The 12,248-nt window shown below is 37.8% G+C and overlaps 1 protein-coding gene across 1 annotated transcript; it reads left to right on the forward strand.

Annotated features, from left to right (window-relative positions):
• Positions 1-1,164: 1,164 nt before the first annotated feature.
• On the forward strand, positions 1,165-5,953 carry LOC121430807. Its single transcript, XM_041628217.1, has 3 exons — positions 1,165-1,250; positions 1,757-1,847; positions 2,850-5,953. The coding sequence occupies exons 1-3, from the start codon at positions 1,208-1,210 to the stop codon at positions 3,640-3,642; spliced, it is 927 nt and encodes a 308-aa protein (XP_041484151.1). The 5' UTR covers positions 1,165-1,207; the 3' UTR covers positions 3,643-5,953.
• Positions 5,954-12,248: the final 6,295 nt, after the last annotated feature.

The raw sequence follows: 12,248 nt of genomic DNA on the forward strand, positions 1-12,248 counted from the left end.
TATTTGAAGCGCCTACAAAGTTTACAAAACTGGGCAGCCCGTATTATCTTTAGGGTGGACCGATGTCATGATCCTGGCCCTTTACTTAAATCTCTTCATTGACTCCCAGTAAAGAAGAGAATTGTCTTTAAATTACTTCTTTTTGTCTTCAAAGCCTTTAATAACAAGATGCCAAAATATATCAAAGATAGCCTTTCTTCCCATAGACCAACTCGCCCTAATCTCCGTTCATCTAAAGACCCATATTTGCTTGCCATACCAAAACTCGTACAAAATCAGGTGATCACACATTTAGTGTTACTGCTTCTAAAGAATGGAACAACATACCCACTTTCATTAAATCATCAAACTCTTCAGATCAATTAAAAAAACTTCTAAAAACATACCTCTTTTCCGATTAATTTCTTTTGAATGTATTTTTATTGTAATTATGTACTCTTTGTTTTAAACTCGTTTGTAAACGCTGTGATATAGTTAACTATGGAGAGCGTACTAAATGCTAGTTATTATTATTAAACATTAATAGAAAAAAATAGTTACATTGAGGTTTAATTAATAATTCTGCATGTTGCGCCTTTAGCAAGACTGTTTATGAAAGTTAACGTTTGTCTGCATGCGTTGTGAGTGTCTTTTAAAGATAACAATTAAATAAATAAAAATCGATAAAAAAATGATAAATCCATAATTTATTGTTCGAAATAGACATGAAATACTCCAAAAATTTGCATTACCGTTGTTGGTGATCCCTCATTTTTCCGGACCTAATAATTGCAAACTATTGTCATAACGTCGTATTTGCGTGTCATTATGTTGCTTTAGGCATACCATGATTACTTAGCAATGTATTTGATAAAAAGTCAGATTTGAGATATTTTGATATCTCTGTATTTGTTTTAACTAAAACCCCTCCCAGTCTCTTCTCTTCTCTCATCTACTCTCTCTCTGTTTCTGTACTATTATTTATATCACTTTGGCGTACCTTTCATATTTTTCTTTTATCTTAACAAAACCTTTCATATTGTTCCGTTGTGCATTACTGCCTTCCACAAGCCAATGATCAATGTTTTTCTTCGTTTCTGCGTGATGCTTTCAGTTCAGGTTGAATGTCACCGTTATTCAATATTTGTAATACCTTTGTTCTTCTTTGATGTTAATTCAAACAGGCTATGTGGACACGTGGACCAGTACATCTGCAATATGGAACAGCATGGATCAGATGAATGACACCTTTCCTCAAGAAATAACGCAAGGTACGGATTTTAATAATTTAAAAAGCAAATTTTACACCATTATCAACGTTCATAGGTACCCTCAAGTGCCGTATAAATGACAACGTGTAGTACATTTTGGAGCCCCGCCTCTTTCTCTATTGCATTCGTAATCATTGTATTTCATTGTTATCATTGTCACCATCATCAATGTTAATACTATATCTTTTATTATGATTGATGTTGATACTATCACCATGATTACCATTGTTGCACTTATCATCATCAACATCGTGATCATTAGTATCATCATCACTTCCATCATAATCATGATCATTTTTTATTATATTTTGGGCGTCACCTGTGCCTGGGAGGTGAATAGCGAACTGAATCACCACGACCTGCAGATCTCTCCTCCCAATATAACTAATTAAAGGAGTGCAGGTGGACCACTACACTAGGGTCCCCCCCCCCCCTACTCTTACATGGATGATAATATATGAATAGCACCACGACTATGATAATTATTTTCTCAACCTTTTCCACAGCTCCTCCTGAGAACCCAATGTATGCAGGTGGAATAGCCGTGCTGGTCGCCTTTGTGCTTTTCATGTACTGGGGATCACTCAACGAAAAGGAGTAAGTCTCAGGGGTTTGCATAATACTGACGATATATCACGATTCGAATATATGTATATATATATATATATTTATATGACCATGAATATAATGATACTCTTATGACATGACCATAATTAGAACGGTGTCCTGCACTAAACCGGGACGAAAAGTTTTAATTGAAATCACTCGGATTCGTGATTTAATCTGACGGTGTCGAAGCAACTTGAGGCTCACTGACATTTTAAAACCAGACACTCTTGATATGTTCAGTAAATATCTCCTTTTTGGGAGGGGGGTGTGGCAGTCTGGTGGAAACAATGCTTCTTGTTGTGTAATAACTTGGAGTAAAACGCACGTTACATGATTGATTTTCCACTCAGGATTTGGTCTCGTTTTCGTTGTTTTCCAAAGTGGGAACATTTTTTTTTGGGGGGTGGGCTTTATACTAAGCATTTTTTTTAATCATATTCATTTATTTGTTCAAAATTTTTGGTGTCGATACTTGAGCTTTCGACACAACATTATATCTGGGAATATTGAAAGTGCAAAACGCATATTCCCTTTTTATAGTCTACTACATGTATGTGCACACACTGAAGACACCTTGGCAATATTGTAGGACACTGTGTTCTATTCAACAGGGTTGGCCGTACTGTAATTGTCTGGTCGTGGTATTGCTTGAGTAATGGGCGTTTGTGAAGCGTTAATTGTGGCCCTTTGGACTTTGAAACAGAGGGTCGTGGGTTCGAGCCCCAGCCATGGCGTAATTTCCTTCGGCAAATTATTTGTCTACATTGTGCTGTACTCGACCCAGGTGAGGTAAATGGGTACCTGGCAGGAATTTATTTCTTGAACTGCCTGCGCGCTGTAAAAGGCTGCGGGGCTAAAGCCAGGGTAATGATGTTTAATCAAGCGCATAGGGACGCGTTTGGCAGTGATTTGCGCTATAAACACGTTGGTATTATTTATTATTATTATTATTATCATTATTAATGAGTCCTTATCGATTTTTTTCCACAGTGACACTGATGACGAGAAAAAGGAAAAGTCGAAGAAGCCGCGTGCAAACTGGTTACAGGGAAAAATTATTCATGGAGATAAGAAAAGGAAGAGGAAAGACAAACAGAAAGGTGTTTATAGTGTGAGTGACGCAATGTCGAAACATTTGCTCGAAGATACAGGGCAAGACGAGCCTATCTATAAGAAGTGCGACAAGTGTCGATACCCGGAACACAACATGCAACTTAAAGCGACATCTTCCAATTTCAATGGGGCACATATACCTTGTAGAACCTCTAAAATGAGCAATAAAACTGAACGTAGTGCCAGCTGCAACCGAGTTGGACATCCTTTACTGAAAAGTATAGAGGATGATCGTTCGCCTGTAGGTATACCTCGAAAAAAGCGCGCCCATTCGTCACCTGAGATCGTCGTGATAAATTCCGAGCTGAAGAACGACGCATGCACGTGTGTACGCTCCATAAAGAATGGCGAGAATGGGACATATCCTCCTAAAAGAAAGTCCTGGGTTTCACCTTCTTGCGATGACAACGTAACCCTCGTCAGGTTTTGCGAGCAAAATTGTGAGAGAACATCTGAGTTCACAGCCAGGGATAGTTTGCATTTTGAAAAAGAGACCAAAGTTAATCGGTTAGACCTTGACAGGCCTCTTGTAAAATGCAAGACGGCCACCTCATGCGGAGTTGGACCGAAGGCCAACGGGAAAGTTCTCCGACAACTGGATGATGCCTCTGTCCGTCTCGAGAGCCACCCGAATGTTGCGATCGCCATTTTGGCCGAATCGGTTATATGAAGGAAACCATCTCGGACTCGACCTGGTTAGCCGTGATTGAAGTCCTGCTTTGAAGAGGATCGTTCTTTTTGATGAAGTTGAACAGCGTTCGATCGATGGAGAGCTTGGTATTTCCTGTTCCATCTTGCCTTTGCCGTTGGTTGGGCTAGGTTCTCGGTCGGAAGAACCCACGCTCTTGATGCTTATGTTGTTTTCTGGAAACGCCCGAAGATCACGTACGTAATCTTAAGGGTGTTGTTCAAACCTATACATCTTGACATGTATGTTACCAGAAATAAAAAAAAGTAGTAGAGTGAGACGGAATTTATTGAAGAAGAATAACTCGATTTAGAAATGTGCCTTAACTGTTCATATCAGTATAATTAATTGTATTTGTTAAATGTCTATAGGCAGATACGCTCAATCTCGTGTGTATTAATTGATTTCGGATATGCCGGAGTGCGTTCCAGACGCTTTAGGCGGTCGAAAAAGAAAAAAATTGCGGAAGTTATTGAATTATGTGGGTTTGCGGGAATAATACGAACTCTTCTTTTATACAAGAGAAACTTAGCTACATTTGAGAGTTGGCATATTTTTTTTTCTCGCCAATGTGATTTATATTTGTCAGAAAACAATTTGCGTGAGAGATCTACTAAAAACTATCCTATGATTTATCTTGTAAAGAACCAGCTCATTTTCCGAGTAATATTTGGAACCTATATCCCGTAGATCGTGCTGATGATACACGATATACATGCACATTAAACTGCTTACTGTGAATAATAAAACGATGTAGAGTATTAATCTTAACTGGGAAGCCAAACAAAAACGAATGAATAAACTCCCTGGAATAAGCATATTCTCCTGCCAATACGCCTAATCATGAATTCTGTACATTTTACTTTATTTTTTCTTTCCTATGGGTAACACAATTCAGAATGGGTCTCTTTTTAAGAATACAATCGAATTACGAAATTACAACTAAGTGAAATGTATGCGACAAATTGCAATAAATCTCCACAATAAATGTCAGTTTCATATCTTTACAAAATTATTTGAACATGTCTCAATAAATGATGTATTTTGACATTTAAATGTAGAGATGCTTTCTACCCATACCACTTGGGAAGGATATAGTATATCTGTATGAGTCCTTTTTAGATTTTTCCTCTGTTTTTTGCTGTAAGAAGAACGTTCTTTTTTTGACACCATTGACTTTATCAAAGTGCAAACCAATTTGTTACAGTCAGGACTAAACTCAATTATTTTAATATCAATTTAAAAGTTTGTTTTCATATGTATGGTGTAAATCCTACTTTTATGACAAAGGATGCATTGAGTTTTTAATTTCAGTAAATGTCATTGCCTGTGTAGACGGGTTGCACGAATATATAACCAATACTATTAATAATAGTAGCAAATATGTAATTATGGTAATAAAACTTGATGTAAATATGGATATTTCCTATGCGCCGGTAATAATCACGTATAGAGGATGATAGCGTAGGACAAAAAGGAAGCAGAGGGTCAAACACCTGCCGAATTAATTTAAGGACTGAATTACCTTTAAAAAAAAATCAGATATTTATATGTTCAAGTAGAAACCCTCAACCATTTAAACCCTTGGCTTGACCCATTGAGCATGTTGCAAATTGAGGACTGCAATTGTAAAAAATGTCATGGAAAAACCATGTATGCATATACTCTATAACTCAAGACTGCTTGAACTTATGTCGTAGTGAATTAAGAGCAAATTCATATTAACGTGCAAGATTGCCGCTATGCAATTTGATCGGAACACATACTGCCTGGTGTTTCGGTTTAGTGACCGACATGGCTGATGGGGTGTATATATTATATGCCTAAAGAATATCATTTTGTTGTCGTTTGGAGAATAAATCAATGGTACCGATCCTTATTACCATAACAGACGCAATCAGAGAACGGATATTACGGATATTATGATATAGAGTTACGATTTATTGATTAAAAAAATTATTTCAAATACCCACTCCTCTCTTTGAGAGTAATGTACATGTAATGGCGATGATACTAGAAGTAATGCTACTGAAGCAGAATAATTTGCCTAACATGTCATGTAATGTAACCCGACATTTAAGCAAGTGAGAACATATTGGTGATGTGAATGTACATGTATACAACCAGCTGGCTAGATTAGTACCGAACATTATATTTTATGAGTAACATACTTGAATTATCTTGTTGAGCGATGAAGAAGGTAGAAGGGTGTTACTTCTTGTGAACGAAATTTTCGGCATTTCTCCTACGTGTTTGACATGATCGCATGCTCGATCTGTAATGAAAATCAGAAAAGTCAGAAAAAATTGGAACCAGTGGGGTTCGAACCTGTCATCTGCTGCTTGCCGAGTAGCGACTAAACCACCAGGCTTTTCTGGTTCACGGCTTAGTCACTATGAACTGGAATACAAATACCCTCGATCCTCTTCTTTCTGACAATGGCATTAATGTCGAAAAACTTGTTCACAGATTATTATTACCTCCTAATAAAACCTCTTTGTTTACTGTGTTATTTCTTAATAGTGTATTTTGGCATCCACTTCACAGACGCTTTCTACAACGCTCAGAATTCTATTGAAAATACCGATCAAATCACAATAGACAGATTACAGGTCATTGTCGAAAGTTGGCGAGCCGGGATGACACATCGTCTTTAGTTGCGGACCGGACAAAATATGACAAATATGTCGCTTGCCCGGATTCCATTTCAACACGTCTGTTTTGATTCACCGATTTTAGACAAAGGCTGTTTTTGTTATGAACAATGATGAAGGGCATTTAATACAAGATGATCAGCGTTAATAGAAAGCGTAATTATGTGAAGTGATTGCTAAAATGCTCTTTGACTTATGCCGTTGTCTCATCAACGACACTAACCCAAGACAGACGAAAACATTGCGTTATTACCAGTGATATACTATCCGTCGGTTTGAAGTAATTCAATATGCAGATTATGCGACATTTCATTATATAGACGAGGCAACTATGGTTATGCCTATAACCTATCTACAGTATATTCTAACGTATATTACTCATTGTGGAATCGGGATGCTAGCCTGCACTGCAAAAAATCTGGTGTTGATTTAACACCAGCCCGGAATCTACACGTGTCCACACCAGAGAAGTGTTAAACAATACCAGTTTCGTTTTGGTCTAACACCAAATAGGTGTTTATACAACACCAACTAGTATCGAAACAACATCGGTTTGATCACAAACTGGTGTTGTTTCAATACTTCTCTGATGTGGACATAGATTCCGGGCTGGTGTTAAATCAACACCGGAGTTTTTGCAGTCTGGTGACACAAACTTTGCTCCTGCGACAATAGCTCCGGTCTTTATTTTGTCTAAGATATAGGATTAGGATCAGGGTTGCAATAAGGTTTTATTTTAAGTTTAGGGTTAAACTAGGGTATATCGTTAAAATACGATACTATGAGGTTGGCTATTCCATTTATTTAGTGTTTGGAATTCACTGCGGAGCAATTGTCGCCGGAGCAAATGTCTGGAACCGTAAGCCTCGACCTTTAAACACAATCATTATTGTTTCCATTGTAATCCCCACCGACAACAGGGTATGGCGATGACAATGAATATGGCAGACCCGGCAGAGAAAGAATACGTATTTACATATTTACTAAATAAAATTACTTCAAGATGCGGTATTGACTGTGTGAATATTTTTTGTGTAGAATAAATTTATCACATGTATATTTTAATAAAAAGTGCCTGTCTAAAAATAAATAAAAAAACTATAATATCTTGTAACAGGGAATTAGTGGAAGTGTGCGTCGTTCATGTTTCATTTAAATTGTGCGTATAAATTTCCCGCTTCATCCTGTGAAATCACCCTTCATATAAATCCCCGCTTGCACAAAGGTGTATGGTGAAATCATGTGTTAGAGAGTAGAGTTGATTCACAAGTAGTTAAGAGTGACTTACATTCGCACTTAATCTGGTTAATTAAAAAAGTTGCGCCCAGGAAAGTACACAGACGTAGAATAGCTATCAGTATACACCGATATTGGTAAGCCATATGGGTTAAGACTGAACGGTTTTGAAGGGGGAGGGAAGGGGAGGTCATGGAAAAATTACAATCAGATGGTAAGTTTGTCATGTTTGTGGGGGGTATGACAATTGTCATTGGTCATGATGGTGGTGGTCGAATATGGTGGCGCTGTCCAAGTTTTCCAAATTATGCTCATCAGTTCAAAACTTGAAGACGACAGAGGGCACATTAAATATACCCATATTTGAACACATGGATTGTTCAACTGGTATGTGTAAAAGAGCGCAAATGCTTGAGACCTCTGTTGATACAACAGTGTTCATTCTTTGCGTACGTACATGTAGATTAATTGAAGGTGCTCCATGCAAAAAAAATATTGTATGGTTTGAGCAGATATAGAAAATAAATAGACACCCCCAAAAAAAAAAAAAAAACTGAAGATTTCATCAAAATCGGGCAAGGGGTAAAAAAGAATCATGAAAATTTTATAGATGTGCATCATTTCGGTGAAACAGTCAAATGCATGTCTCTATAATTATCACCCGTATCAGACATCTGAGCTGGTCATTTACGAAACCGTATTGCCCTACATTTTCTGAATATCGGAAGGGTAGGTATATTGTTTGTATTTTCCTCGGTCTCAATGCGCGTATTTACTTTGCATGCAGAGACGACGCAAAATATACCTTTGTATTTTCCCTGGTCTCACATCCGGGCATTTGTGAATGCGTATAAAGAGATACGCTTCATAAGGATCCGCGCACCACAATTACGTCATAATAAAGACAACGCTGGATCCGAGCGCTTGCAAGTACGTCATAATGGTAAAGTGCAGACTAGTTTTAAAAGAAATATCCCAATTTATCATGAGTTTTGCTTGAGATATCTGATTTGGATGATAATAAAAATATTGACTGGCTCTTCTTTCGGGGAACATCAAATATATTGCCCTTAAAAGACCCATATTGCCCTCGTCTAAAGACTCGGGCCAATATGATTCTTTTGCTGGCAATATATTTGATGTTCCCCTCAAGGCCAGTCAATATTATATAAATATACGATGAGCAAACGGATAATGCCACATCCCAACTTATTCTTTGGTATATTGATATATATGTATACTATGGTTGGACAAGTGATTCAATTCATATATTCATCGTGTTCGTTGCCACAACTTAATTTGTCACAAGGAAGGCAAATCCTATACACATATATTTGAAAAAAGTGAAAAAGTTATGATTTCCCGTTATAACATAATAAAGAAAGAGATTGGGGACAAGGTATCATGAACCAACCTAACGATTATTCATGACGGCATGCGATTTAACCGTTCTCACAAAAAATGATACTCAACTTCAGAATGTAATAAATTTTGTTATAAGGTTTCGATGAAATTTTGACTGTTTCGCTTCGTGAATTTTAAGACCACCACTCCCCTCACGACTGGTCCACGATCCGATTTTGGAACAAATAAACTTTTGCCCATTTTGTGAATTAAAGGTTGTTTTTGTATTTCAGGTTTAAATTAACTAAAATGATACTAATGTACAAATTTGGATGATTACAAATTAGCCTTAATTTTGGAGTAGGCCTAAAGTCCAAATAAGTTTCAAATCGTATCCAATCATGCGCTTGCTATGACGTCAACATGACTAGATATAATTTTTTTGCTATTCTAATAAATAAGGATGATAGCATCGTCACAGATTTGAATATAGGTATTCCTTAGATGATTTAGAACATTGCACAGTAAGATACTTTGGCCCGTATCCTGAAGTCGGATTTAACTTAGACCATGATCTAAGTTAACAACTCTGTGCTAAAATTATGGGAAGTCAAACGTCTGAAAATTTTCGTTTACAGTGAATGCTTTTCACGTTTATTGTGCTCTTTACTAATTATTTAATGTTAAAGACAACTGTCATACTTATTCTTTCCAGGCAGTTAATAATGTTCCTTCTCGTACAATGATCGTACAACACTTTTCTATCATTGATTCCACTGACTGCAATATAAAATCAATCGTGAGAATCGCCAACCTGTGTGTTACGGGACCCAGGTTATAAAGACTGTGGGATGGACAAGGAAAATGTCTCTAGTTTTTCATTTCCGTGGGGCGGCAAATACAACCACGGTTCTTGGACATGATAATATGTAAAATATTATGAGTGAATACATGCACAATGTTCCCATCGGTAAATTTTGCTCCTGACCTCAAAATTAAAATAATAATATGCAAAATCGTACTATTGATTCGACTGGAAATTCCGCCATTCACCCCGTGTGTTAAGGACTTCCGTGAACGCGCGCAAGCGTGCACAATGCATGTAACCTCGTTCGCGTTTTATTTTTTTTTTATTCGCTGTACATGATATACGTTATATACAGAATATACGATGGCGTATAAGATGTCGTCGTCTTCGTCGTGTTTTGACAGCGAAAATGACGATTTATCACCATGATCACTAGCAAATATATGCTACATGCACGTCTTACCCAAGGAAAGAGGGCCAGTAAATTCCTTTCAAGTAAAGAGCTAGAACAAATTTAAGCCTTTGCTGCATTCGTTGATGTAGACTACCTGGGACTTCAGAATAAAAATAGCTATTCGTGCAGCAGAGAAGTTTGCGATTGACTTGCATGCAACCCGGCCCATCCCAGGGAGCAGTGGCTTAACAGTGCAGGGGGGGGGCAAGCTATCCCCCCTGGCGGAGTTCACCGGGAACTTAAAGGGGAAAAAAGAAAAGGGGGAGAATGAAAGGGAAAGGGGAAAAAGAGGAACTGGAAAAGGAAAGAAAGAAGAACAGATAGATTGTCATGAAAAGGTGATTTTATTTTTTTTTAAATAAGCATGCAAAATCATAAACAAAATCTTGTTTACCGTGGCGTACAGACCAAGAAAAAAAAGGAAAAGGAAAGAGAGAAGGGTGAAAAATATGTTATCTTCTTTAACATTATGTCAAAATCTGAAATTGGATTTTTGTAATAAAAATGTATAATTTTTTGCTCACTCGCATTGTTTTTTTTACCCGATACACCATATCGCCCCTCAAAATGTTGCCTCATGACGCCATTGCCTGCCCCCCCCCTTTGAGAAGCAAAATACTAAAATTTGTAATGTAAATATGCCATTAAAACAAAGGTGTGCCCCCTCTTTTGAAATTGAAGACCCTTTTTTTCGTGTACGAAATATACTTCATTTGTGGGTGAAAACCTTTATTTTTATTTTTTTTGCTTGTCAATTGGTTGAAAAACTTTTTTTTTTGGGGGGGTGGGGCTGGTCGAAACTTTCCTCTGAAAAATTAGACCCCTTTTGGAAAATCATGGATCTGCCCCTGATAGGACCGGAGATTTTTTTGCTCTTGCCCCTCCTGCATGGCCACCGACCCGTTACGCTCCTGCCCAGCCCGACCAGCATTGCAGCAAGATCCGAATGGATCAAACTAACGTTATAGATGTAACGCGTTACATCTTGCTCAGAGCCAGGTCAAACATCGTTCGTATCACCAGCATTCCAGCAATCAAGCTATCGAAGGTGAAAAAGATACAGAGGATGATTTTGAGATGGTGATCCTTGTTATAGCGATCTTTGTCCATGCCAAAATTGTTTCACTTTGTGCTTTTGCATTTCATTCTCTGCAAAAGTGAAGCAGTACAAGCTTTGATTTTTGTATAGGTCTAGATTTCTTAATTGAATCGATACATAATGTGACTCATGTCATGACTTACTTCACCGCCACATTTACAAGCCTATGAATAGAAGACGAAGTAAGTCATGAGTCACATTATTCATCGACTCAATTAAGAAATCTAGATGTAGACCTATACAAAAATCATCAAAGTTTGCACCGCTTCACTTTTGCAGAGAGTGAAATGCAAGAGCACAAAGTGAAAACAAATTACCTTCGATCGCTTGATTGCTCAATGCTGGTGATACGAACGATGTTTGACCTGGCTCTGGGCAAGGTGTAAACGCGGTACATCTATATTTATTTTGATCCATTCGGATCTTGCTGAAATGCTGGTCGGACGTCGGGCTGGTCTCCGGGGCCGGGCTGCATGCAAGTCAATCGCAAACTTCTCGGCTGCACGAATAGCTATTTTTATTCTGAAGTCCCAGGTAGTCTACATCAACGAATGCAGCAAAGGCTTAAATTTGTTCTAGCTCTTTACTTGAAAGGAATTTACTGGCCCTCTTTCCTTGGGTAAGACGTGCATGTAGCATATATTTGCTAGTGATAAATCGTCATTTTCGCTGTCAAAACACGACGAAGACGACGACATCTTATCCGCCATCGTACATTCTGTATTATAACGTATATCATGTACAGCGAATAAAAAAAAATAAAACGCGAACGAGGTTACATGCATTGTGCATGCTTGCGCGCGTTCACGGAAGTCCTTAACACACGGGGTGAATGGCGGAATTTCCAGTCGAATCAATGGTACGATTTTGCATATTATTATTTTAATTTTGAGGTCAGGAGCAAAATTTACCGATGGCAACATTGTGCATGTATTTACTCATAATATTTTACATATTATCATGTCCAAGAACCGTGGTTGTATTTGCCGCCCC

The sequence above is a fragment of the Lytechinus variegatus genome, chromosome 17 (genome assembly GCF_018143015.1).
Source record: "Lytechinus variegatus isolate NC3 chromosome 17, Lvar_3.0, whole genome shotgun sequence".
NCBI classification, from domain to species: Eukaryota; Metazoa; Echinodermata; class Echinoidea; order Temnopleuroida; family Toxopneustidae; genus Lytechinus; species Lytechinus variegatus.

Coding starts and splice junctions, on each gene's coding strand:
- LOC121430807 (XM_041628217.1), top strand. CDS start 1,208: ATGGATCAGATGAATGACACCTTTCCTCAAGAAATAACGCAAG. Junction 1,251..1,756: donor TCCTCAAGAAATAACGCAAG/GTACGGATTTTA, acceptor CCTTTTCCACAG/CTCCTCCTGAGAACCCAATG. Junction 1,848..2,849: donor GGATCACTCAACGAAAAGGA/GTAAGTCTCAGG, acceptor TTTTTTCCACAG/TGACACTGATGACGAGAAAA.